Genomic DNA, 26,391 nt, shown 5'->3' on the forward strand with positions numbered 1-26,391 from the left:
TACATGAGTCTATAAAACAAATATATTGGTTTCCATCACATTTTTCTCAGGGAAAATACGATGAAAATCTAGGATGTAGCACTGGTGGACCAGTGACCTGAGTCTTGTGGCCTCAATCCTGCAAGAAGAGACACTCTTTCAGGTGTAGGAGTTTCCACCACCTCTTTCTTCCCATGCTCAATTCAAAGGTAAGTCCATGGGCGCAGGAAAAACCAGAGGCTTTGGTGGCAACAAGTGTTCTCTGAGCTTTGCATGAGCATTCATAACTTCACGAAATGTTTGACCCTTTGCAAATATTTGATCTGATTTGCAAAGAAATGATCCCTTTTGAAATGTACCATAGGATGCTTCAATGGTATACAATTTTAGACTTTCTTGGAGAATAAGATGAGATAATTTAGCATGACTGGTGTATTCCTAAAACTTGTGAACCAAAAAGAAACCACTGTTACCCCAGGAAGGTATTTACTTGTTTTGAAGCAATTCAAGTTGTTCAAAGTGCATTAAAAAACTTTGATGATGCACATTTTCTGCCAATGATAGATTTAGATCTAATATTCCCAGTGTCTACCTGTGTAAAGTTTAGAGATGCTGTTTCAGACATGCATGCCACCGTTTTGTGTCTTTGATTAAGACTTACTTTCATCACCAGTCTCAAATTCAAACTTCTGGCTATAGCCACTGTATCCTGTTGCAGTCCTGACTCTGATATGAAATATGTATTTGGTGGCTGGTTTGAGGCCGGTGACGATAACACTTGGAGCCTTTGACCTTGTGGAGGAATAGCTGAGCTGCTCGTGCTCCTGAGGAACAAAAGAAGGAGGAAATGATGTCAAGTGGAGTTGTACACGCTATATAACAATCTTTCAAATCTGAATTTCTTATGAATGTTGAAGTGTGCTCATTTAAAGGAGTGAAAGCTATCACCATGATGTATGGCACAACCTAGGTTTAGATACTGCTTAAGAAATGTTGTTTTATGTTTCATATGAGACTGTGTCCTTGTGAGCTGGGTTAGTAGTTACACTGGAATCAAAATAATATGAAATTAGTACAAGTCTACATCCAAAGAAAATGGCAGCTAAAATGGCAGCTGTATACTTCAAATAATGGACAAATTAGGATTTTAGTAAGTACTAAGAAAGCATAACGTATAGATGTGGTATTCAAAGGCTCACTACTCACTTCTACCCTCAGGTAGTGCCAAAATGCCGGCGCTATCCGTGGGTAGACCTGCGGGTAAAAGAAAATGAAAATTAACTCTTAAACCTGAAACAGGCTCCTACTGTCTCATTGGTTTGGAAAATTATCTTAATATCTGCTTTTTATTATTGCAGTTGCACAAAATGTCCCATATTAACAAAACTGGGGAAAATGAACTGTATGCATGATCTTCACATATTGCTGTGCATATGGTGCTTGCCTGTACTTGTACAGAAAAATGTCAAATAGCTACTGAGAGTTACTCTGTATCCTCCACCACTAGCAATATCAGTAGGGATGGTAGCAGCACAGCACTTAGGTTTGAAAAAAAAAGAATTAATCATTAAGTTGCTTTTTGGAAACTCTTTTCTTATCCAGAAGCCATAATACAACACAAGTTAGGGATGCTTCAGGAGTTAGGCATACTTCACTGCAGTGAAATGGAAGTGCACCTAACTGTGTTCATTATAGCCAGAATGCCTTCGATAAAATAGCTCCTTTTTGTGAGGCTCTGAGAAATGGCCAGAGCATTAATGTGCTCAAGAACCAAAAAAAAAAAAAAAAGCATCTTTCTCAAGTTCACTAGTCAGTTGCCATCTCTAAACTCGTTCATGTTTTTATGCTTTCCCTTGAGCTTGTTTTAATATGATGACCAAATCTCTTGACCATAGTTTTGCTTAGAACAAGATTGTCCGTAACAATCTGCACAATGTATAACTGGAACCCTCAGGACACATATAATAGCATAAACAATGCTAAAAAATGTGGTGTATTAAGTTATCAGAAGGTATACTCATCCTGCTTACTTGAGAAAATAAGATTCATTGAGGCATCTTAGAGAGAAAAAGGGACAAAGGAATTTTATTGCATTAGCAGGACTGAAAATTTGGATACTGTATCTATCATGAAGGAATGCCTTGTAAATACAGTTCACCTAACTCTAATCTAATGCAACTGAAGTTAAGTGATTTATGGTACAGCAAAGTTTTTAACATTGCTTGGGAGGAACAAAGCATTAGTAGTATCTCAACAGAATAAAATGAATGTCACAATTGTTATACGATTAAATTGTTCAGGGAAAATTAAGTACTAGTGGAAAAAATTAATAAATGAATGATACTTATAATTCAAATGGGGTAGACAATTGGAAAGAACTGTACTATGGGGTATCTTCAGGATGCTATTTATTTTTAATGAAGTCTGCAGCATATTATTACATTTTATAATAGACGTCAACATGTAAACTGAATAAGAAATATATAAAATACAGGAGTATAAAAACAACGTACAACAGATACAAATAGTAAGCATAATAAGAGACTTCTTAAAACAAATAATTTTTCCCACTGAATAAGTGTTAAGTTCATAGCATAACTAAAAAGGCAATCAGATTTTGTTAAAATCCACACATTTGAGATGAGAAATGCTATAATTGAAACACACGTTTTTCCTGAAATCCAACAAAATGTCCATTTTCACCTTGACATTAGGTCCAACATTTAACTTCCAAGGCAACAAAACTACAATCTAAAAGTTAAGTACTAATTCAGGCTTAATATAATATCTTGCGGCTAGACTTTATACTTCAGATCCAAGACCCAAAGTAACTAGATATAGATCATCACTATACAAATATGTATTTGATAAAACCTGATTTGTTACTAGTGTACCTATTATAAATTTAGTAATTTGCATAGTCAATAATTTAGAGTTAACAGATTCTTTTCTTCTTCCTCATTTATAATAAAGGTTTTTTTTATCAATCTGGCTATGACAGAAACATTTAAACCAGCCTTCCCTGACCTGTCGCCTTCCAGAAATTCTGTACTTCAGGTCCCATCAGTTCCAAACAGCATGGCCAATGGTTGGTAATACTAGCAGTAATAGTCCAAACTATTTAGTGGGTATAAAGTTGTGGAAGGCTGACTTAAATTATCTGTGCTCTGGAACTAAGGCATATATATTTGTGTAATGCAAAGTGAGTCAGAGAGTCACCATGTATTGGGACAATCCACTGACTCTTATTTAGCTCTAAGTAAAATAAACTATATATTTTAATAAATTACACTGATAAAAAGAAAGAATACTCAACATTTTATAAAACAGAGAGCAATCAAAATATTCAAATGTTTCAGACATAGTAGTGACTGTGGGCAGTGTTACAAGGGGTTGCCTGAAAGATTTAAATATGTCCATGTATCTTGGATAAAACAGAAAGGAAACATATACAACTGAGGAAGGGATTTCTTTCCCACCTCCATTTCATCTTTACAGTGTTGTCCAGTGGAGCTTTTATGGATTGTGAGGGGCCTTTTACAATCTGGTCCAGATTGTTGGCTTCACCCTCAACAGCATGCTGTGACAAGTTCATGAGACTCTTTGGAGGTAAAGTTACATCCACCATGACTTGGACTCCACAGTTAGAGCAATTGCAGCAGTGTAAATGTCCAGAACACCATCTGATTGAGTTATTCCAGTTTCAGTACTTGGTTCCTGAGGATACAGTAGCAGTTGAATTTCAGTAGTTGGTTCTTGAGGACAAGGTGCTTGGGCAACTTTGTTCCTGAAGAAATCTAACTGGGACCAGATGAAAACAATTATAGGTCAGTTGCCTGTTGCCTGTTGTAAATAATCCTTTCCTGGGCAAGATGCTTGAGAAAGTGGTCACCCATCACCTCCAGGCACTCTTGAATGAAATTAATTTTCTGGATCCATTTCAGTTTGGCTTCAGGTCTGGTTTTGGAAAAGATATATCCTTGGTCACCCCATGAGAAAAATTTTGCAAAAAGTGATAACAGGAATGCAACCTGGGTCATTCTCTTGGACCTCTCAGTGGCTTTTGTTATAAGTGACCATGGATGGGCTTTCTGAGTCTGGATAGGCTCTCTGAGTTGGCATGTAGGAGCTCTGTGTTGTAGTGGTTCCAATACTACTTGGATGGTTAATATCAGAAGGTGGTGCTAGGAATATTTGTTTTGCTTTGCCAGTTATGCTATGGGGTTCCAAGGAACTCTACCTCTCCTTTTCATCTGATATCAGTGAGGTAGCTGAACTTCTAAACCATTACTTGGGCAAGCCAATGGACTGGATAAGGCTCAATAAAGTATCCAAACAAGCTAGAGACACAATTTGTGGGTGCTTCATCTGTCTGTCTGGGTGGAGTTGACTAGCACTGTATTTGGTTTGGGTGGCCCTTTCCCTAAAGCAGGGGTCTCAAACTCAACTTACCTGGGGGCCGCTGGAAATAGAGTCTGGGTGAGGCTGGGCCGCATCAAGTATTCCACCACTGCGGTGGTGGTGGGCCGCTCATCCTGCGGCTGGCCCAGGCGCCACCGGAGCTTTGAAGGCCGCAGGGCCCCTCCCCCATGCACTGCCCATCCTGGCAATTGGCCCACGGGCCGCAAGTTTGAGACCCCTGCCCTAAAGGAATAGGGAGGCTTGATGTCTTGAAGCACCTTTTATCATCTTAAGTTGATATATCAACAATGATCCTACCTGGACAAAGATAACCTTCCGATCACCATTTATTCCCTATATGCATCTGCCTTTGAACTTTTTTTGGAAACTTCAGGTAGTCCCAGATAGAGTGAATAAACCATTAATGGGAACTGGATGATCTTATTAATGCCATTGGTACTGGCTGTTGGTTGATTTCTGTACCTTATTCAAAGTGCTGGTTTTATCTTTCAAAGCCCCAAATGGTGGCTTTTCATATTTATCAACTTCAGCCCAGAAATTTATCAGCTAAGGCCTTTCTTCAAGTGCCACCTCCAATGAAGTGAGAAAGAGGGCCTGTTTACTAGTGGCACCCTGTCTATTGAGTGCCCTCCCCTGAAAGCCTTACTTGAAACCTACGTATATTATGCTCTTTTATGGGAGTAGGGAAAGGCCTTTTTTATTTTCAAAACATTAAATTGTTTTAAAATAATTGTTAGTGCTTTTAGATCTTTGAACTATTTTATCCTTGTTCTACTTTTGATTTTATTGTATGCTGCAGTTATTTTTGTTTTATTATGATAGTCTATTGTTATATAGCATTTTCTGTTTTTAAACAAATTAACAAGCTTTATTTATTGGCTGGTTTAAAAATGCAATAAAGAAATAGTGGAAAAGACCACTTAGCTTTGTGAATGACTGCCTGCTGAAAATCTTGTAACTGACAGTCCTTGCTGTTTGTCACTGTCTGAGAAAATCAAGGTAAAATGAGAGCAGTAACAACAAAGAAGAGTATAAAGAACGACACACAGAGAAATCAAGCAACATTGCAGAGGAGCAAACTGATCACTACAAGGAAGAGAAAGAGAGAGGAGAAAGAGAGAGGGAAATAAACAATCATTTGGAAGACAGCATGGGGTTTTCTATTCATTAGTAGAAGTGGAGTGTTGAAACAATCATATTGATTGAAATTCTAAAAAACAAAATTTTGCAGCACAGGGTTCAGGGTTCCAACAAACCAGACATTGTCTTCTAGAATACTTCACTCCCCCCCTGCCCCGCCCATTTCTCTCTCCCCTTCTCAACAGTAAGCATAATGTAGCCACAGAAGATGGCCTGGGCTGTTTTGAGGGGTTTTGCTCTTCTATTGTATTTTTCATATGCATTTTTGCACTTCAGCAAACCTTGGGACATTCCCAAGCCTGTTGCTACCTCTTTCATGTGCGTGCGGTCCCACTTTGGCTACTAGAACATGAGGAAAATGAGTTTAATATTAATAGGATAGCACACTAAAGAATGCAAAGTGATAGTACAACTAACAAATGACTTACTGGAGGTAGGAATGGTCATATTACATGATTAGTTAGAATGTTTTGTAACTGCAAGGAATTATTTAATATTACAGATATTCAACAATAGCGAATGGTTATTTGTCTCTGACTGAATATTACCTTTCATAGGCAATGCACCCATGATAATGTAACAGGCATGGTTATAGCAATACAAGCATAAAGTACTGAGTTCATTAATTAAAATTGCTAGAATACTTTTCCATAGCAAAGATGATCAAAGTGTATTGAGTTAGTCAATCACCTGTTTATCACATTTTTTTCCCTCACAGTTTTTTCTAATCTGGAAAAGTTATATTATTTGAAATAGCTTTGAAATACTCAATATGCATTTTACCCTCTGGAAGTTTTAAATTTGATTTCCAGCCAATGCCTTAGCAAAACTGCCAACAGTAAGAGTGATAAAAATACATACAATTGAGCAAGGTCAGTTCCAATGAAATACCACTTTAATTGGATTATGTACCAGAAGAAAAAGAAAGAAGCAAAGATGAGGTGAATAAAGATGGCGAGCAGACCCAAACCAAGTAGACTGCAGATGGTGCTTTGCTTATGGGTTTTCTGTAATGTCTAGCAGAATGGGTGGTATATGATAACCACATTAACAATTATTACAATTTACTTATTATTTATAAGAGGGAGTGCAATGTGAGATTCGAAGACAAGGAGACTTAATCTATAATGTTTGACAACACTGGTAAGTTAGCATCATTCAGTAAATCATTCTTGAAAAACAACAGAGTTAGTCAACAGAAAATACAGAAATGGCTTGAGCACAGATGCCACATAATGCTTCAGTAATGCTTGCTTTCCTATAAGAAAGATTCATAAACAATATGTCAAATAATATGTTGTACGTGCTTATAAAACTGGATCTGAGTAATACAAGTGATACTATTAATCTCAACTAAAATGAAGAAAAGGCGATCAGGCAACGCTAATGATAATCTTGTTCTATAACACATTTGAATCACCACATATATTGATCTTACAGTATTCACCCTAAATTTAATTTTATAAATATCTTACGAGTTTGACCTCATATTTCTTTACTGGATTTAATACCTAGTGAACCACCTGTATACAAACTATAATACTAGCACTTTAAATCCCTTATGCAATGTAGCACTAGAAATGGTTTTCATAATAAGTTTTCTAGGACCAGAGGTGTATTGAATGCCTCCATAGTTCAGTGACTGGAGAATGAGTTTAACAGAAACTGTATGATTAGGAGAACCACAACTATTACATTTTGTGTAACCAATTAAAATGACCAAAAAAGTAGCATATCAAGTTCAACACAAGGGCCGTGAGGCTTTCTTAAACTGGATGCATGATCAGTAATTGTATTTCCATTGCTCAGCAGAACTGCAATACTTGCATTTTCTTAAGTCAGCTGCTTTAAGCACCATTTGGTTGGAAAGGAAGAATACAAGTAGAATAAAATAGCCACCTGTATGGATCCCACTGAATTTAAGAAAAAGATGTTAAGATATTGTCAAAAGTATAATTGCTGTAATGTATTCATGTGCTTCTAGTGATTTTCATGTATATGTAGACATGTCTGGATTTGCCAAGGATAAACTGTATGGATTAACCCAGTATCATACAAAACTTTCTGTTTGATCCCTCCACTTGGCATACCTACACCAATATTTTGAATAATTATGAAGGACAGGAGCATCACATACAGGTCTTTTCAGAGTAGCAATGTGCCAGTAGCAATCATGTGGGCAACTGTTCTTCTAACACTAGTACAATTGTGAACCAACAACATTCAGATGTATTAATGTATTGTACGGGAAAACCACAAGTGAAATACTTCCTTCTTACTGCTGTTTTAGTTCCAGTGATAAATTCTTTAGCAACACCCCTTTTTTGTGTATGTTAGCAACCCCCCTTTTTTCTGTATGTTAGTAGCAGTTTATGCACAGTTGGAAATCTGTGTCATGCTTCTCATATTGTTGCACCTGTTATAACTTCTGCAATATAGCCATATCGAGCAATAGACTCCATAATTACAAAGATGATCTTGAAAATATGATGGAAAAAAGACTGGGGAAAAAGGAATTGAGGTAAACTAAGCTTTTCTGGGATTAAAAGAAAAAAAAATCATATACTGTGCATCTTTTTCAGGGACTACACCAGAGGAGAAAAGTGGAGGAGGTATGAACTTGAACCTTACTAAGACTTGCAATGCTACACTATGGTTTATCATTACAATTAAATGAGAGTAGTCAGTGATAGTGCTTGGGCATGCATGTATGCATTGGAGTACACTGTCCATTATGCAAAAGAGGAAGTACATGTACATTTTTATACTCATTCAGTCATTGTTCACTCCTCCAGTGCTCTAGCACACAGGTTGCTTGGATCTCAAGAGAAAAGGAAAGGAGGATCAATGAGTCATATACTCATTCCTCTTTTAGTAGAATCTGCATGGCAATGAACCATGCCAATAATTTTGATCCTGAATCCACCTTTGTCATACTGAGTAATATTTGCAGTGTTGGCTACATAACAGCACCATTACTGTGCTAATGCAAAACGATTGTGTGTGCGCGTGCATGTGTGCATGCATGTGAGTGTGTATGTGTGTGCCTGCATGCATGTGCATGCATTCATCTATATATCTATCAGGCACCATTCAGTATGCTTGGGTACAGCTCCAGCCAAGAGCTCCTTTTCTTCTAATAGTAACTGCATAATTGAGACAACTGGAACAAGATGCAGCAGCAGCCGTTCCATTGTGGTAAGAGCCTTCTCCATGACTTGCAGAAGCACTACTTACTGAGCTTCATAACCAAGGATGTGTGCCAAGTGTGCTTTTTAACTCTTTGCTCCCAATTCCTTTTCCTGCTGTGCTGTACTTTCAGAATGTGAGGCTGCAGCAGGACTGTCCTGTTTCCTGTCTTTGTATATCGATCCAAAAGCTCTTTTCAGATGAATTTATTTAAAAATTTTCTAAAGAAATACATGTAATTTGGGATATCTAAGAATACTTATAATTCAATAATCAAATGTTTCCCCTTCAAAAAACAAAAAAGAAAAAGAAAAAAAAGTTACACCCTCATATTTTTCAATTCTCCTTTATATTAATTTATGCAATCAATCCAAATATGTTTTTAACTTTTAGCTTCCTCACTGGAAATTAGCTTCCACCAATTAGTCAACTAAAGCTCTAGGAATTAATCTTAACCCCTTGTTCAATATCATCTAGGATGAAGTAGAAGTGCCCCTTAAAATCTCTTCCATGAGAGTAGGAGTACAGGATAGTTCCTTAAAAGTCCATCAGTGAAAACAGTCAGAACTGCCCTATTTCTTCCAATGAGACAGTGAGACAACAGGGCTTGGAAACTGGCAAATTATCTGCCATGTAGCACCCCCATCTCAAATTAGGATTGTTCTACTCATTCATTAATGTACTAATTTAAGGTTGTGGGCCTTAAGTATTATTACAAAATATAAATAATATAAATAAATGTATAGTATAAAACAAATTACGACATCATTTAAAAGAATAGCAGTTCAATAAAGAATTAAACCAGAATCAAAACAAAAATGAAATCAATGCAGAAGTATTTCTAGTAAGTTAATTTCACCTCATCCCCAAAAGGAGGAACGTGCACTTTAAACAAGAACAGCAACAACAAATGAAAGGGAAATGCATAGGTACAGCTTCCTGGGGTAGCTTAGGACCTAGAATAGTAATGGCTATGATCCGTCTTACACTTAGTTACTTAGTTATCTGAACAATTCTGAAATTGTTTGTCAGGAGGTTAGCTAGGTGCTCTATCTCAAAGTTCTAGCACATTTTTCCATGTTATTCACTTTCAGTAGCTCATCTATACCAAATATAAAGAGAGACAGATCAGAAGCAGATCATTAGTAGTTTGGATGGGGTACAAATGATATCCTTCACCTGAAATGTAGCAACTTCAGACATTACAAGCAAATTAAGTTGGGGTGGGGGGGATATCAGTGAACTGTTCATTTCATTCTGTGTTCTCTGCCTCACTCCTGAAGTCAGAACTTGCATTATCTCTCCCACTGACAGATGTGTCAGTTTCATAGGCATATGGAGTTCCCACATTTTACCATAGGAGAGATGCATGAGTTTCTGTTTCAGACATTACTGGAAAGACTGAAAAGAGAAAGCAAGCACATGTGCTCTCCACATTTGTGTAATGTCTGAAGCCATTTTAAGATATATCTACTATCTCGTGCCAAGGTACATTTTTCTATAACACAATTCCTTCTGCCAGATAAAAAAACACTTTCTGAGAATAGAGATCCCAGACCTAGATAAGTTCTTCTATTTGCACAATACTTTGTCTAAGCAATTTCTTTCTCAAGAAAGAAATTTTCATGTAGAATACTGCGTCCAGTTCTGTGCACCAAGATTTAAGAAAGATGAAGAAAAAATGGAAAGGATCCAGAGGAGGGCTACAAAAAATGATCCAGGGTTTGGAAACACTGCCCTATGAGGAGGAGAGACTGACAGAACTGGGTATGTTCGGGCTTAAGAAGATAAGACAGAAGGGGCACATGTTATTTCTCTATAAGTCCCTCAAAGACTGTCATAAAGAGGAAGGTCAAGATCTCTTCTTGCTGATACCACAGTGTAGGACACAGAATAATTAAACTCAAGTTGCAACAACCCAGATTGAGGCTAGATATTAGGAAAAGTTTCCTCACTGTCGGAGCAATAAGACAGTGGAACCAGTTGCCTAGAGAGGTTGTGGGCTCTCCCACAATAGAGACATACAAAAAGGAACTGGACAGCCACATGTGTGCGATGGTGTAAACTGGTGACCTGCAACAGCAGGAGGTTGGACCTAATGGCCTTCTTGGCCCCTTCCAACTCTATTATTCTATGATTGTATTATCTTTGTATAGCCCACAGATATATGACAGCATGTATCTTCCTTATTCAACAACTTTCTCATTGCCTACAGCTGATAAATATAGCTGTCATCATGGAACATCACTAATATATTTGCTGTTTAAACACATGGTACTGTTTAAACACATGGTGAATTAAAGCCTCTGTTTTTACTTTTCTGTGTTTGCTATAACACTGGAACAGTAGATAATTCCAATGATTTCTCATGATTAGAAAATACTCTGAAATACTCTCAATTCATGTGCTTGTGAAACATCTTTAAAAATGCAGCAGATCTTGGTACTATAGTAAATCCACTTTTATATGGTTACGGGATCATATTTGCATGAATATTTTTCCTCAGTTATAAGTATACTGGTGCATTTGGTATACTTGAAAAGTGTCATACCTGCCTTTGACAAAATATGTGACAATTTTACTCAGAAATCTTTTAAATCCAGTTCTGTTATTAAGACAAGTGCAGTTTGTACAAGGTCACTGCAAATTCAAGATGTATCAACAGAGCCAAATATCTACTATAACATAAATGTTTTTTATGAGCAGCAGGTGAATTCCTGCAAAAGACTATAAAGCTATTAACTGCTCAGTAAGGAGTATATAATAATAGGTTGTTAACTCAACTGCTCTGACAAAAGCAGGGAAAAAGGACACTTTGAAATCATTAGTAAGGCCTGCAAAAAATGAAGATATCCTATACACTATGATTTTGAATTAATAACACTTTTGAGTAAAAAATACTCAATAGTTTTAATCCTAAGATAAAATAAGGAACTTCATGGAAGGAATGTTTCTTGTTCCCTTCTATCCCTGCAGCCACGCAGTGTCGCCTAAACAGTCTTCTTTGATGGTGGCTTTCCTTAAACAGCATGGGGTGGGTTGCATGGGACTGCAGCCATGGAGAAGATGAGACAGGAGCAATCATTTTCTGATATTCTTTAAGTTGATATTTTAGGATCTAAATATGAGTTTAGATCTATACAGCTTAGGATAACTTAGGATCTAAACATGAGTCCCCCCTCATGCAGCAAACCCACCCTCCATTGTTCAGTAGGTAATTAGAAGAAGAGCTTATTAGATGTTGCAGGCATTTTCAGGGAATGGGAAACTTTTCTCCTGTTATTTTTCCTTGTATCTGCATTGTCTGTGTTGATACATAACTGCAAGTTGTGATTTTTTTTTTACACAAGAAATATTTGCACAACAGTGTACACGTAAATATCTTTTGCATTATTGTTGGATTCTGATTACATGTTTTTGCAAATATTTGAAACAATATATAGAATGTCTAAAATCTCTTTACCAGATGCACTAACAGAATAACTGTATGCATCATGAGCTATTATTCCATCTTCAAGGATCAAAGGGGAAAATCATTGGCACTCTGCATCCTTAGAAATAAGAACAAGTAATACAAAGTCCAGCCCTCATGGTTAGTTTGTAGTAGCCTCCAGAAAATATTCAGACTCCAGTACAAGCAAACCCTGGCAATCTGTTATTTCCTACCACCCTCAACCCCACAAGACATTGCTAATGCAGTCATGTGAAGTTTTCTCCAAACATTTACATCACACCAAGCAGACTACTTCTGATGAATGTTTCCTATTTTATCACCAACCAAAATATAAACCCAGTTTATACACACCCACTTTACTATGTACAAAATCCAGGGTTAAAAGATAACAGGCCAGCTATAGGGACAGTGGCCAAGTGAATGGGCCTTAACGGATTAAAAGGCCAATTATTTTAGATAGCACGAGAAATAAATGCCTATAGCATGCACTGTAAACTGATCTACAAAAGGAAACATATTATAACATTAAGTTATGAGAGTTTTATTTCACTGTAGTCAAGACCTACTTTCTCATAGTACTTGATCTCGTAGTCCAGAATGGCTCCTTTAGGAAAATCAGGCTCCTGCCATGAGAGAGCAATGCTGTTTTGTGAAGCCCAGTCCTTCCTGACCATACCTATCAAAGAAGGTGCTGAAAAGGAAAAGGATAGCTATAGGTTAAAGGGAATTTATTTATATATTTTTCACATTTGTATGCCGCCTCATAGCTGGAGGCACTCTGGGCATCTCAGTGCAACACACACACACACACACACACACACACACAAACACATCCCCCCAATAAATAACAATAACAAACAAACCATAAAACGTAATAGAATTAAAATATGATATGAATACAACAAAATAAATGGGAAACAAGATGAAAATAAATACAATATAAACAATAACAACAACCAATAAAACAAAAAACCAGCAGGAAAGCAATAATCCTATCTAAAAACAGATACTAAATATAAAAGTCTTAACTTGGTGCTGAAGGCAAGATAAAGTGGGTGCAACATATTGAGAATATTGTAAGGATCAAGAACATGATCAATAGATTATACTGGCAGTGTGAAGAGACCAAAGCATGGGAATTGTATAGAGTTACTATTACTTTTTAAACTCCAAAAACATATAGTTCAACAGTGTCAGAGGTACTGTACCTATTACTGAATTTCATTATTTCAGTGCCCAAGGTAAGGTCATTATATTTGTTCATGCAGTTAAACTATTACAAAGAAAAAATATAGACTGCAACCTTCTGGAACTTTGCAAAAAGTTGTATCTCCTTTGGCTTGTGAATAAGGACCTAAGATTCTAATGGAGAGGCAAGTGTACTGATTTAGACATCCAAACTTAAATTGTTATCTTGTACAGGTTGCCTAATTCCAGTGGAGGAAGTTGTAGAAAAAAAAAATATACACAACAGCTTTCTCCATTAGAATGAGTGGGACAGAAAGTTCTGTGTGTAAACTGGAGATCCTGTACTACCATGGGAAGTTATACAATAAATATAAATGGGTTAAACACCAATTCAGTCTTAACTATTGTGCATATTCTACACTTATCACTTTAGGTACAAACAGTTAAAACCTTTCAGCATTTATTCATATGTGCCCTTTCTGAAATGTTACTTTGCTGTATTTGTCATTTTATCCATAGACTATTCATTTTGGAAAGACATTTATGAAGAAAACATTTTGCATAGATATATATATACACTGCTTGTTCAACGTGTTCACATATTTTCACATACATTATATAAATAAGTAAGGGTGCAATCTTATGCATGTTTCGACAGAAAGAGTTCCAAGGGTCTCAGTATTCCTCAGCCTAATCACACATTATATTTTAATGTCATAATAGGAAAGGCAATTCGTTAAAATAAAAAGCAGTTGCTTGTTTATATGCTGCATGGATTTTGACTGCAATCCATTTTGTGTGTGCCAAAACAAAAACGAACTTTTAAAAGAAATTAAAACTTTGTAAACTGATCTCAGTGCTACATTTGCTCTGAAAAGGCAGATGTGTAGTGGCAGAGCACATGCTTTGATGGCAAAAGTTTCCAGGCTGAATCTCTCACATCTCCAAGTAGGATTCGGAAAGACTCTTTCAACTGGTTCACATGACTGAATAACCCACCATAGCTTATTTATTTAAGCCATGGTGGGCTGTAGCACAGGTGGGAAGCCATATTGAATATTCAATGCCCAACTGTGGCTTCTTGTTTCATATGAACCAGAGCCGATAGGTCAGGTGGAGGAGACATAACTATATTGTTGCAGTTACGTGTGAATTCTGTAATCCTTGCAAAGGCCATGATCCATGGGTTTGCATGATACAACAAATTGTGGCCAAGTATTAAATATTCAAAATGGCTACCCACAGACCACAACCTACTATGGCAAAAATAATGTACAATGGGCTGTTCAACATGCAAAGTCAAGTCTAGAGAGCCACTGCCAGTCAGTGTGGGAAATACTGAGCTAAATAGACCAGTAGTCTAACTGGATATAAATTAGCTTTGTGTAGTTTGCAAATTGATACAAAATATTACATTGGAGTTGGACCCAGGGGCCTAATAGGCCCCTTCCAACTCTACTATTTCATGATTCAATGAAATGTGGAATAAAAAATAAACAAATATACCATTTTATAACATTAGCCATCCAAGTGAAAATAATTAGCTGTTACTAATGTTGAGTCTGTGTCTGTCTCCAGTTTATCGAAATTTTAATGTGCATATGTCTAATTCTTAAACTTCTATAAATTTAGGCAGATTTAGAAATCTAAAGTTTAAACAATATAGTGATATACTTCCACATGAAAGGATGGGTACTTTGACTGGGCCAAACTACATATTATACTTAACTTTTAGCATAGTAGTATATCTGTTTTAAATTCATAAATTAAAGGTATAGTGTTGAAGATGATCATTACTCTATTATGACATGTGAGAAGAATTAATTTCTTCTCCTGCTAATTATACTCGCTCCCCGTTCCCGCACAGCAGGACTTGTGCCAACAAGAAATGTTTTGCCAAGCCCCATATGTGGAGATATGGAAGAGGGCTGGCAGAGGAGGAAAGGGGTAAACCTCACTTCCCTGCTGTAATCATGATAACAGGAAGTCTTCCCTTTCAGCTATGAAACAAGAAACATAGCTGTCTTTACACAGTTGGTATAATATACTGTTAGGCTCTCATGTAATACCAGCGAAACAAAAACAAGGAACCTGGGCCTGCAACAAACCCAGATTGTGTCTATGTATATATGCAGTTAATAGTATTATCAGATCTTATAACATAATCTATCAGGAGTTTATTCCTCTGCTCATCCTCCAATGCAATATATGTCATTGCTTGCCAGCGATGCCCTTTTGCTTTTTACATAGGATAAACACATCAATCACTGTGCAAGAGACTAAATAGACACATATCTAACATAAAAAATGGCAGTGTTCAGCAATTAGTAAGAGAACATTTCAATCTCCTTGGATTCTCTGACTGCAAGATTTCAAAGGGCACTCCAATGTGAAATTGCTGAACTAGAATTTATATATCTATTTATTTATATCATTTCTTTTCCACTACAACTGATGTGTTAGTTTAAACACAGCATATGTGAAAAGATGGTACTATTAGAATTGTTGTGAATGGCTAAATTTGTTCTTAACGTGTAACAAGTTGGGTTCTAGATAGAAATGTCATACCGAGAATATTTGTCCATTTCTTGTCCTTTTGGTTCCACTGTTTACAAAGGTGTTTGCTTTTCTACCTACTTATGCATATTTGCTTCTATGCATACTTGCCAAGTGAAGAAAATACTATGTGCTGTTGCTCAAGTGGGTTTTTGCTTAAACTTCAATAATCTGTTAGTCTTTAAGATGGCACAAGACTCTGTGCTGTTTTCGCTGCAACAGACTAACATGACTACCCTCTGGAATTTGTTACCATGCTGTAGCCATCTGCCAGCTCACAATTCTCCAATTACTTTTGAGAACACCATCTGGAATTGTCAAAGGCCTTGCCAAAGTCACATTATATGCACTGCATTCCCCTTATCCATCAAAGCAATTACCCTGTCAAGGAAGGGGATGAGATATGGTTAGTGAATTTTCCTGCTCCGCCTTCCCCAAGTGGTGTGAAGTTCAGAGCATTCTTCAAAAAAGTAAAAGCAGTGCAAACCTAGAGGATCTGTCCCTTTACAAATGTATAGGTTGGACAAGCAGTTACCAGCATACAAACAGGGCCAAGAAAGGATTTTTTCCTTGCACCTCTTCCATCAGTCCCACTTCCAGTATAGTAAAATCTGATATCCACAAATTTAAACATGTAATCCCTCTGCCTTTCCTAACAAATGCCCACTGGCCACTTAAAATATGTTTATTCTAAGTCTATTAGGGGCTCTTCAATTGTTGTTATATATTTAATGAAAGGGGTTTTTTTACTCATTAATAAATTTGACACCTCATGACATCTGTCCATTCTAATACACTGCAAGAGTTTCCCCACACACTGGAACTAGATGAGTACACAAAGAAAGGGTTTAGGTTGTTTTCAACTCAATTGAAAATGTGTCCTACTTACTATACCCCAACCCCTGTTCCCAATTCTAAATCCATCATTTTTAAAATTTGTTTAATGGAACTTACTCAAAGACATATTACATCTAGAATTCACAGTAATTTCAAATTTTAAATGTTCATAACTAAAGATAAAGATGATGATGATCACTTCATAATTTCTCTGTCAAAGGATCAAGTGTATCCCAGCTGAAAATTCATAACAACACTACATCCTAGTTTTTTTCAGTGCAATTTGTTCCAAGCTAATAACCACCTCAGTTTAAAGAGATGTTTTCAAAGGACTGAAGAATGTATTGCTGGGTAAAGGAATCAGCATGCATATAATTGATCAGATGTTCCATGACTCCCTTTTTTTTGTTTCATACTTCACTTACATATGGGTGTGAAATTTCATTGAATGGTGAAGAAAGCTGACAGGAAGAAATTGATGCTTTTGAAACATAGTGCTGGAGGAGAACTTTGCAGATACCCTGAACCAACATACAGACAAAGAAGTATTTAGTATCTCTATCACTGGTACAATCTCACACTGAAGACACTTATTCCAAACTATTAGGAGGTTATAAAGTTATTAATTTTGTTGCAAGTCCTTCTGGAGTACTGGAGAATCCTTCTGGAGTACTGGGTGGCATATAAATAAAAAAAATAAAAATACAGTATTGCAAGAAAATTGGTGGCAATGGAAAAGGTTTGGTATGTGGAACTATAGTGATAGAGAGCACCTAAAAGAAACATTAAAAATCTGAACAGTTTTCGAAGAGAAGAAAAGTGGAACGAAGGAGTAGTTTCCTCCATAGTTATACTCTGGCATGTGATTGAAATAGAAGCAGGTTTTCTGAAGCAGTTCTGATGTGTCATGAATTCCATGGCTATCTTACGAGCCTCTATGTAAACCTCATTTTTGATGTCACCATGTAGTGAGATAAATGGTTTGTGTATGTTACAGCTAGTCAGCAAGTTTTTAAAAACGGCTTTATTTCCAGATAGGATGTTCTTTATTATTTATTTCTACAACCGTTCACCCCACCCCTCGCTCCCAATCATAGCACTAAAACATTTTATGTAAGAGAGAGGGGAGTTTGGGGGCGGGGGGGGGAGGAGAGAGAACTTGCTTTCTTTATAAGTACATGTGCTCACATGAAGATGAAAGATAAATTGTTAGCAAATGTAAGTATTACCAGTCATTGTTAATTATAAAATATATCATACATTCTATATATTTGTTCACTCCCAGTTTGCAAGTTAGGTTATCAGCAGAACTGAGAATTTTCACTCCTGCCAGAAAATACAATTATTCTGATACAAAATACATCAACCTCAATTTCTATAACTGGATTACAATGTCTATGAAGTTTGACAGTAAGTATAACGTTACCTCAAACATAGCAATAAATAACAGTCTAAGGTCATTCACAGAGTTGAGCTGAGAAAAATGCTATTTCAGTGTACTGGTTCAAAGCTCTATATTTCATTTGTTATTTTGAAAAGTCTGCAAGGAAAGGTAATAAGATTCTTTTTGGTAAAAAACACCAATATTCTTAGCAAAGGAAATCAAGTACTGAGGCATTGTAACGTACAAACCAAAAGTTCTAATCCAAGGAACAGGAGCTCTAATACACCCCTTGTCTTGAATATTTTCACTACTCATTTCAATGGAATTAGCTGACTAATGGGAACACCTTATAGAAAAATGGATGGTCCTTACACTTATAGGAGTAAACAATGGTCTTTAAATGGCAATCCATAGTATCATATTTTAATTGGATGATATCATAACTTGTAATAAATAATTGAAATGTCCATTTATTTAAGAATATGTTATCAGCAGCATTCACTTGTCATAGTATAACTAGGTATGTGAAGGAAATAACATTTTGCTATACTTTCTTAGCACTGGAAATTTGAAATTTATAAGCATCAAGAAAATCCAGTTGGTAGAAAATGTAAAAGCTTGAGAAATTACCTCCTCCCGCTACTTGAAGGCAGAATTACATATTCAGAAATCTGCAATACAACTGTTATCTAAATGTCACAAGAGTGGAGAGTGGAAAGTAAAAAGGATTTCACCCCCAGACAGTTACATTGCTTTCCCTTGACTAGAATAAGCTGATCCAGATCAGGGATGAGCTCTTATTCAATATACTACAGGCATTGCCTAGTTCAGGAGCTCCCAAGCCATGGGCACATTTGGAGATTGAGAAACTCTATGGACATGAACAGAAAATGTATAATCTGTGGATTGCTACATTGGCATTTGCCACATTTATGGATCTTAGACTGGCACTTGTTCAGCAAAAACGTTTCTGTTGGAAACCATGGAGTCTCTTTAATAAAGGATTACCTAATTCAGCTAATTACTGTCAGTGCAATACAGTTAATACTCCTTTTAAACATATGTTTGAAAATATCCAATAGCTGCCTCTTTTTGTGGGGTGGGTATTGCACAAATACATTTTGTATTGGAACAGCCTTTAATATTCACTGATGTTCACACCTTTTTTTACCTGTTATAAATCTTTTACCTGTTTCATGGAATTTAAGAAATGCCAACTGTAAATGGATTCTCTGCACACCTTTGATAGCTAAAAGACTCATATTTCAACACTCACCTCCTATAACACGAGTCACTGAAAATCTTATAAGACTTCAGCATCCTGAAATTGCTCCTGCCTCTTCCTTCTCCTCTCCTTCCAAATGCCTGAGCTGTGTGGATGAAAAAGCCCAGCTGACCAAACTGTTGAGTGTGAAGATGGAAGACAAAAATTCCCTCTCCCATTCCTCACATTCTGCATTGGATGCCTCCTGAGCATATGTGCTTACAGGTATCCTGATAGGATTGTGCATTAAGTTGCATGTACAACAATGGGAATACTAAACACATTACACAGAAGTCTACTGAACAATTGGAAAATGCCAAGTAAAATTAAACTGGCATGATAATATGCATAAATGCATGCATCTGCACAGATCAATTTAAAGTTGCCAAATAGTCTTCTCCTCTTAAATGCTCTTTTTCTCAGCTTCCCATATGTTATACATTTGGCATAATGAAGATGTAGAACTACATAGGAAAAGGCTGGTTTGTTAAATGAAAAGCTATTTTCTTGCCCAGTGTTCATGATTAGAAACTGATTAGTTATTAAAGACTTTTAGTCAAAGATTTGTCTCCTGGTGATTAATGAATGCTAATAAATTTCATATAGATAAATGCTACATGCATTTCTAAAGTGGTAACTCAGATAACGACCAGAGATAAGAATAAGTTTCCTGCATTTAGTGAAGACATAGCTTTGCAACATATGGATATGATTAATTATGAGTTTTAGTAGAAGTTAGCACCTTGAGGCTGGATATTCAGCTTATGCAAAGTAATAAATGTATCAGAGCCTGGATATTAGTTACCAATGGTTGCAATCACATTTTGAAACACTCAGCAGCTTGCTGACAACATAATTAGCACAGAATCGTAGGAATATATAGATAATAAAACTTGCTTAGAAATGGTTGCCTGAGAAGCAGGCAGGAAATAGTATATTTCAGGCAAATGATCCTGAACCTACATGCCCTCTGAAATCATTGCATTAACTGTGCAATAGTTTGGCCTTTGAATTGTGGTGCTGGAGGAGACTCCTGCGAGTCCCTTGGACTGCAAGACGATCAAACCGGTCAGTGCTAGAGGAGATCAACCCTGCTGCTCTTTAGAAGGCCAGATACTGAAGATGAAACTCAAATACTTTGGCCACCTAATGAGAAGGAAGGACTCCCTGGAGAAGAGTCTAATGCTGGGAACAATAGATGGCAAAAGAAGAAGGGAACGGCAGAGGATGAGGTGGCTAGATGGAGTCACATTGAAGCAGTTGGTGTGAGCTTAAGTGGACTCTGGGGGATGGTGGAGGGCAGGAAGGCCTGGAGGAATGTTGTCCATGGGGTCGCGATGGGTCGGACACGACTTCGCGACTAACCACAACAGTCTGTCCTTTACTGAGCATTTTTCCGTGCTACCTCTTCTTTCTGGCAGAGAAAATTCATGTATCGCAAATTTAAGAGCAAAACCAACAGTTTGGATTAGCTTTAAATGCATTACCTGAACTTGTTTGTGGCTACAGTCAAAAGCAATAGTGTTGCATGCTAAATTTATAATAACCTTATTTTCTCCATAACTAATAATGAAAGGCTATATCTTATATATTCCTTCCGAATTTGTTCTCACCGGCAGAAAGATCACTTAAATCAGGCCTGTTTCTGCATTTTTGGCATAGGGTAAAATAGTTGATACCCTCTGTATCAGAGGGAATTTACAGAGGCCCACATATTGGGCATGTGGGAAAGGCTTTCCTCTGTCTTGCTCCCAGATTCTAGATTGCATTCCCTTTGAAATTATGACTGGTTCCCACTTTAATTGCTTTCAGGAAGGTGACAAAAAACATCTTTTTAATCTGGTGTTTTAACTTTTACCATGCTAAAGGTTGTTTTCAGAGTTTTACTTTGACTTTATTTGTATATGACTTTTTGAAGGGGTTTTATTTTTGGTAAATTGATTGTTCTTTCTCAGAATTTTTAAAAAATGAATAAATATTATATCCTATGACCAAGCACAGGAGTCATAGCTTTCATCAAATATGGGCTTTTTCTTGTGGAGTCCTAGTACTTAGTGCAGGAGACCCCAGTGTACCATAGACAACTATACCATACAGAGCCTTTATTTTAAAATAGTTAAAACTACAGATATAAAGATAGAAAATGAAAAAAGGAGAGATAAAACTTGTAGAAAAGAATGAAGGCAATTCTAGGTAATTAAGATGTTTCATAGATACTTTCTGTGTGATTAGAACTATGTCACCCTGCCTCAGACATTTGTGAAGTTCTCCTTTACCTAGGGATGAGTGTGAACATTTCTCTTTAATCTAAGATCTAGAACAGCCTTCTTTAATCTGATGTTCTCCAAATGTCCTCTCAGCAAGCCCAGCCAGCATGGTCAATAGTCAGGAATTCTGGGTGATGTAGTTCTAAACATCAGGAGGTCACCAAGCTTGAGAAGGCTCCTACAGAAGGTTCTGAAGATTGTCACATGCAGTCACAGAACCCAGTGTACAGATCTTAGTTGAAAAGATAATAGATGTAGCTTTAGCTACTACTATTTAATGTGTTATTTAACATTTTATTCAGCCACTGCAATTTAACATGCTCACTTGACTGACTGACATTATTAAGAGGAAAAAGCAATCACACATAATGTATGGAGTGGCAAATCTCATTTGCATTCTCCTTACCTATTGATTTCATATTTCCAAATAGTTACTTAAAGACTACTTAGACTCTTCATGGGCAACTGAATATCAAAAGTGCAGTTTTTCCTTTTATTAAATGGATTATACATAATCCTATATTTGTAGCTATTTCATTACTGCTATTGCATTTCCTGAGCATAATTTTAATTATAGTTCATGCCTAGAAAAACTTGGAATTATTCCTTATCACATCCTAAAGCCTGTTTTAGAGAATCACTTTCAGAGATGAATGTATTCCTAAATGTTTAGAATGGTTGAAACATTGATTTTTAAATTATATTCTGTATGCCTTAGGATGTTACTTTGAATGAGTCCAGTGACACCTGAAGTATCATCATGAGCAACACAACTAGCATTTTGCTGAATTAAACAAGGTCTGCAAGATATTGAAATCCTATGAAAATAAATTTTTGATTGTGAACTGAGAAGTCAGTCGTAAAATGTTGATTCAGCACTTACTTTCTGAATCACATAAAATTCTCCAGAAACTGGCCAGGGATAAAAAAAAAATCTATTTTAGAAAATAACTATCAGTGAAATTTTACATTCTTTGGGAATGGTTAAGGATTAATGACTAGGATAATTCTAAGTCTTTTCATTGACTACAGCACTCAACTATATGAATTTCAAAATGAACCACAAAATGTTCAGAACAAACTAGTGTCACATTTAAGCTGCTTTAAACAAAAAGAGCCCCCATTCAAAAGGATGGAAATTATGAACGTTGTGTGGATTGTGGACCACAGTTTTGAAAACACATTATTACTATTACTTTAAGATTAAAAGCATCAGATGTTTTAATTAAGTCCCAAAAAATGCTTTTACAAAACATGATTGAAATGTGATGTGCCTCACAATGGAGTGTTTCCTATGTTATTAAACATATTATTCATCTGGATGGCTTCTGAAAGACTTAAAGACATTCACTCTGTCCAGAATGAAAAGAAGAAATTCGTTACTAGTTTGAGCCATTCCTGCTTAGGAGCCTTGGCTCTTTCCAAGGATCTGGGTTGGTCTTTTTGTCCCAAAAGATATTAGGATTATGAAGAACAACAAAAACAGTATACAGGGCTCCATTTCAGTTTCACTGTACCTGAAAAGAAGAATCAGTCTTGGATTCTTGCTGGTAGGTGTGTGAATGATTTGTTTTGTTTTTCCTGCTTTGGATTCTGCTTTGATGCTTTGGCTAAGAATCTTATTCACTTTAGATCACTTTGGGAAATCCCTGTTCCACCTCAAATTCAGAAAATTTGATCTGTTTTTTAAAAAAGGACTGCCTGTAATCTTTTGATTTTTTTGGCAGAACTTGATAAAATTTGCAGGCATTGTGGCATCTTCAGAGAGAATGAAGCCAGCTAAATTGCAGATAGATAGGTGCAAGGGTTGTTGTGAAATGAAGACTTTCTTGTTTGCAAATTTTCTTTAAAGAGACTTTTCTATATTTTTAATTATTATTTGGGGGAAGAATTGGTTGAAATGTGCAGGTACAGTATTGCCTTTTGTGTGGATGAAACCTGCCAAATTTCAAACACACAGGCGCAGAGTTGTTTGTGCTAGGCAACTTTAAAATTGATTTGTTGTGGAAAAATTAGTCAATCTATGTCCGCTTCTGCCTTTCCTTCCCGACTGCATTGGAGTTAAAACATGCTTCGCCAAACTCCTGATTCAGCTTCTTCCTCCTGGTGGAGTACGTATTTGTTTTCATATCACACATGAATTGCTTGATAGAAGATTGGTTCAGCTTTGACCATATCAATTACTTATATAGGGGGTGGAAGACTGCTGCACCTGCTTCTTACTGGTGATCATTACAATTAAAACTGACAGTGGAGAACTTCAATCTCAGCAACACATGTGCATATATATCCTACTGCTGCATATAAGCAAGAACTCCCAGTCTTCATGGAAGTTCTAATTTCTGGGGCAGGAACAGGGGCAGCTGTGATGGCTCAATGCACCTGCATGGAGGGGTGGCAAGCCAGGGACTTTTCCCAGGTGCAGAGCAGGCCATTCTCTCTTTGCTGATTGTTCAGTTGGAGTAGTCACTGTCAGATTCTGCATAGGAGGTGTGGTTGGTGGTGGGGGGTGCAGACTTGAAGTACCAATAGCAATGCCTAATGTTTTGGTAGGAGAGGAGGGGTTTTCAGGAGGGGACAGGCAGCATACGTTAGGCCCAGACCTTGACCAAGTGAGAAGGTCTCTCCCATGAATCTTCTACCCTTCTTTATCTTTCCTAAAGAAGATTTTTGTAAGGGCCTGAAAGCAGAGTCCCAGTGTAGCAGGTTCTTAACATTTCTCTCCTTTGTTTCATAAGAGTTAAAGACCACTCTGGAGAAAGACATAGCCTGCCATGAATCCAGAATCCCTAATCCTGTTTTCAGTCTTCTGAAACATGTCAAACAATAATTATGACAGCATTTGGGAATGTGTCAAGTACATTGTGTCCCAACTGTAGGACAAGCAGTCAGTTACTATCATAATGAGAATAATTTATAGCATTTATAAGTTTCTGTAGAACTTTAACTGCTATCACAATCATTTTGCTTTCATTATGAATTATGGAAAACTGGGCTTGAGTTTTTGTGGCTGCTGGACAAGCTTACAACTTCTCCCTAAATTTCCATAATTTTTCATTTCAGATTCATACTCAACATACACTACAGATCCAATACCATTAACTCCCTTTACCATTAACTCCCTTTAGAGGACTATGCCATGGTTTATCAATACACAGGTTTGCAGAAGGACCATCAATATTTTTATAACCAGCATTAGTAAGATACAAAGTAATAAAAAATCTAGACCCTAGCAACAGAAATATGAAAATAAAACAAGTGAAAATGAGAAATGAAATACTGGAGGTCAACAAAACAGTAATCCCTCTTTGTGGCTAGTAGGATAACACATTTATTCCTTAACATGATGTTCAAGGACTGACAATTGCTTACAGTAATGGAGGTTTTTCGTTTCTCCTTCTATGCAAAGTTCAGCAAGTTGAATCAAGCAGGCTTTCTCATCGCTAATCATTTACTGTGAACTACAGTAGCATAGCAAGCAATCCATGCCATCCTTTTCCAACTATATCAATGCACATTCTTCAATCAACAAATTGCAGTTTGGCACAAGCAGAAGGTTTTGAATGGACTTCTGCCATCCTCACAGTCTCAGGCTAAATAGCTATGAACATATGCAGAAAGTGTGCTGTTCATTTTCAGGGTCTTTTGATGGCACAGTTAATTGTACTAAAAGTGCAATTGATGGAAAGTGAGTTACAGATTGGATAGGCAGTGCAACAGATGTAGAAGGTCATTCAGCAAGGACTACTCATTACTTCAAATTACTACCCTCGAGGAGAAACTATGGTCTATGCCAGGATGGAGCTCTTTCACTGACATCTCATCTTTCAATTTTGCCCCAGAGGCTGTCTTTCTCTTCTTGCTGTTAACATGGTCCAATTAAAACTAGTTGCCTAAATTTACAAGAAATCTATTGCCATTTTAAATAGGGTTTAGCTAGCCGAATTGTATGAACCCTGATTGAGATCATATTAAGAGGAGAACTGGCTATTCGGATGGTTATAAAAATTTTTTTAGAGACCCAAGCCAGTTCTCTGCTAGGAAAGAATAACATATAAATACACATTTTGAGTATACATGTAAAGGCTAGAAAGTGTTAATGACAGACATTCTTTTTAAGGTTTTCATGTCTACTACTTTTGTTGTACCTTGCTCCTTTATGCTCCTTAAACTACTTATATTACTTAAAGCAGCATGAGAAACAGATTTGAGATAGAATGTCAGTAATGAGGATTGGGAAAATATTTGTATGAAGAGGATATTAAAATGTATGTCAGTAAGAATGTAGAATTTTTTTTAAAAAATAAAATTGTATGGAAATACTTCCTAACTCCAGTGAAGCTGAACTGTATAGATAACAAATATTCCAATTTATGCTGGAGATGTGGTAGTGAAGTGGGTACATATTTCCATATGTGGTGGAAATGTGAATATATAATGAAATTTTGGAAAGAGGTTTTCAAAAGGTGTAGTAAAATATTAAGTCTAAATATAGAATTATATCCTTAGATCACATTACTTTCAATATTTGATAAGGAACAATGGAGTTGAATAATAAACAATAACAAATTTAATAACTGCTGTGAGATTAATCATAGCTAAGAATTGGCAAGTAATATATGATTACCAATTGAGTGACTGATATAAAGAAATTTGGAATATTGCTACTAATACGATATTAAAGTGAGAAAAGGGCATATAAAGGAAAATA

At 36.6% G+C, this 26,391-nt stretch overlaps 1 protein-coding gene across 2 annotated transcripts in view; it reads right to left on the reverse strand.

The window, feature by feature from the left end:
- The window catches only part of EPHA6 (EPH receptor A6), a 462,252-nt gene that overhangs the window by 143,904 nt on the left and 291,957 nt on the right, over nt 1-26,391 (reverse strand). Inside the window, exons 6-8 of one of the 2 annotated variants that reach the window (XM_044442452.1) lie at nt 12,751-12,875; nt 1,186-1,233; nt 641-803 (exon numbers count right to left, since the gene is read on the reverse strand). In XM_044442452.1, the coding sequence (XP_044298387.1) occupies nt 641-803; nt 1,186-1,233; nt 12,751-12,875 (336 nt within the window). The remainder of the gene's footprint in view (nt 1-640; nt 804-1,185; nt 1,234-12,750; nt 12,876-26,391) is intronic. The other variant, XM_044442451.1, reaches the window with a different exon arrangement.

The sequence above is a fragment of the Varanus komodoensis genome, unplaced genomic scaffold (genome assembly GCF_004798865.1).
Source record: "Varanus komodoensis strain SLA01 unplaced genomic scaffold, ASM479886v1 scaffold4, whole genome shotgun sequence".
In the NCBI taxonomy this organism is placed as follows: domain Eukaryota; kingdom Metazoa; phylum Chordata; class Lepidosauria; order Squamata; family Varanidae; genus Varanus; species Varanus komodoensis.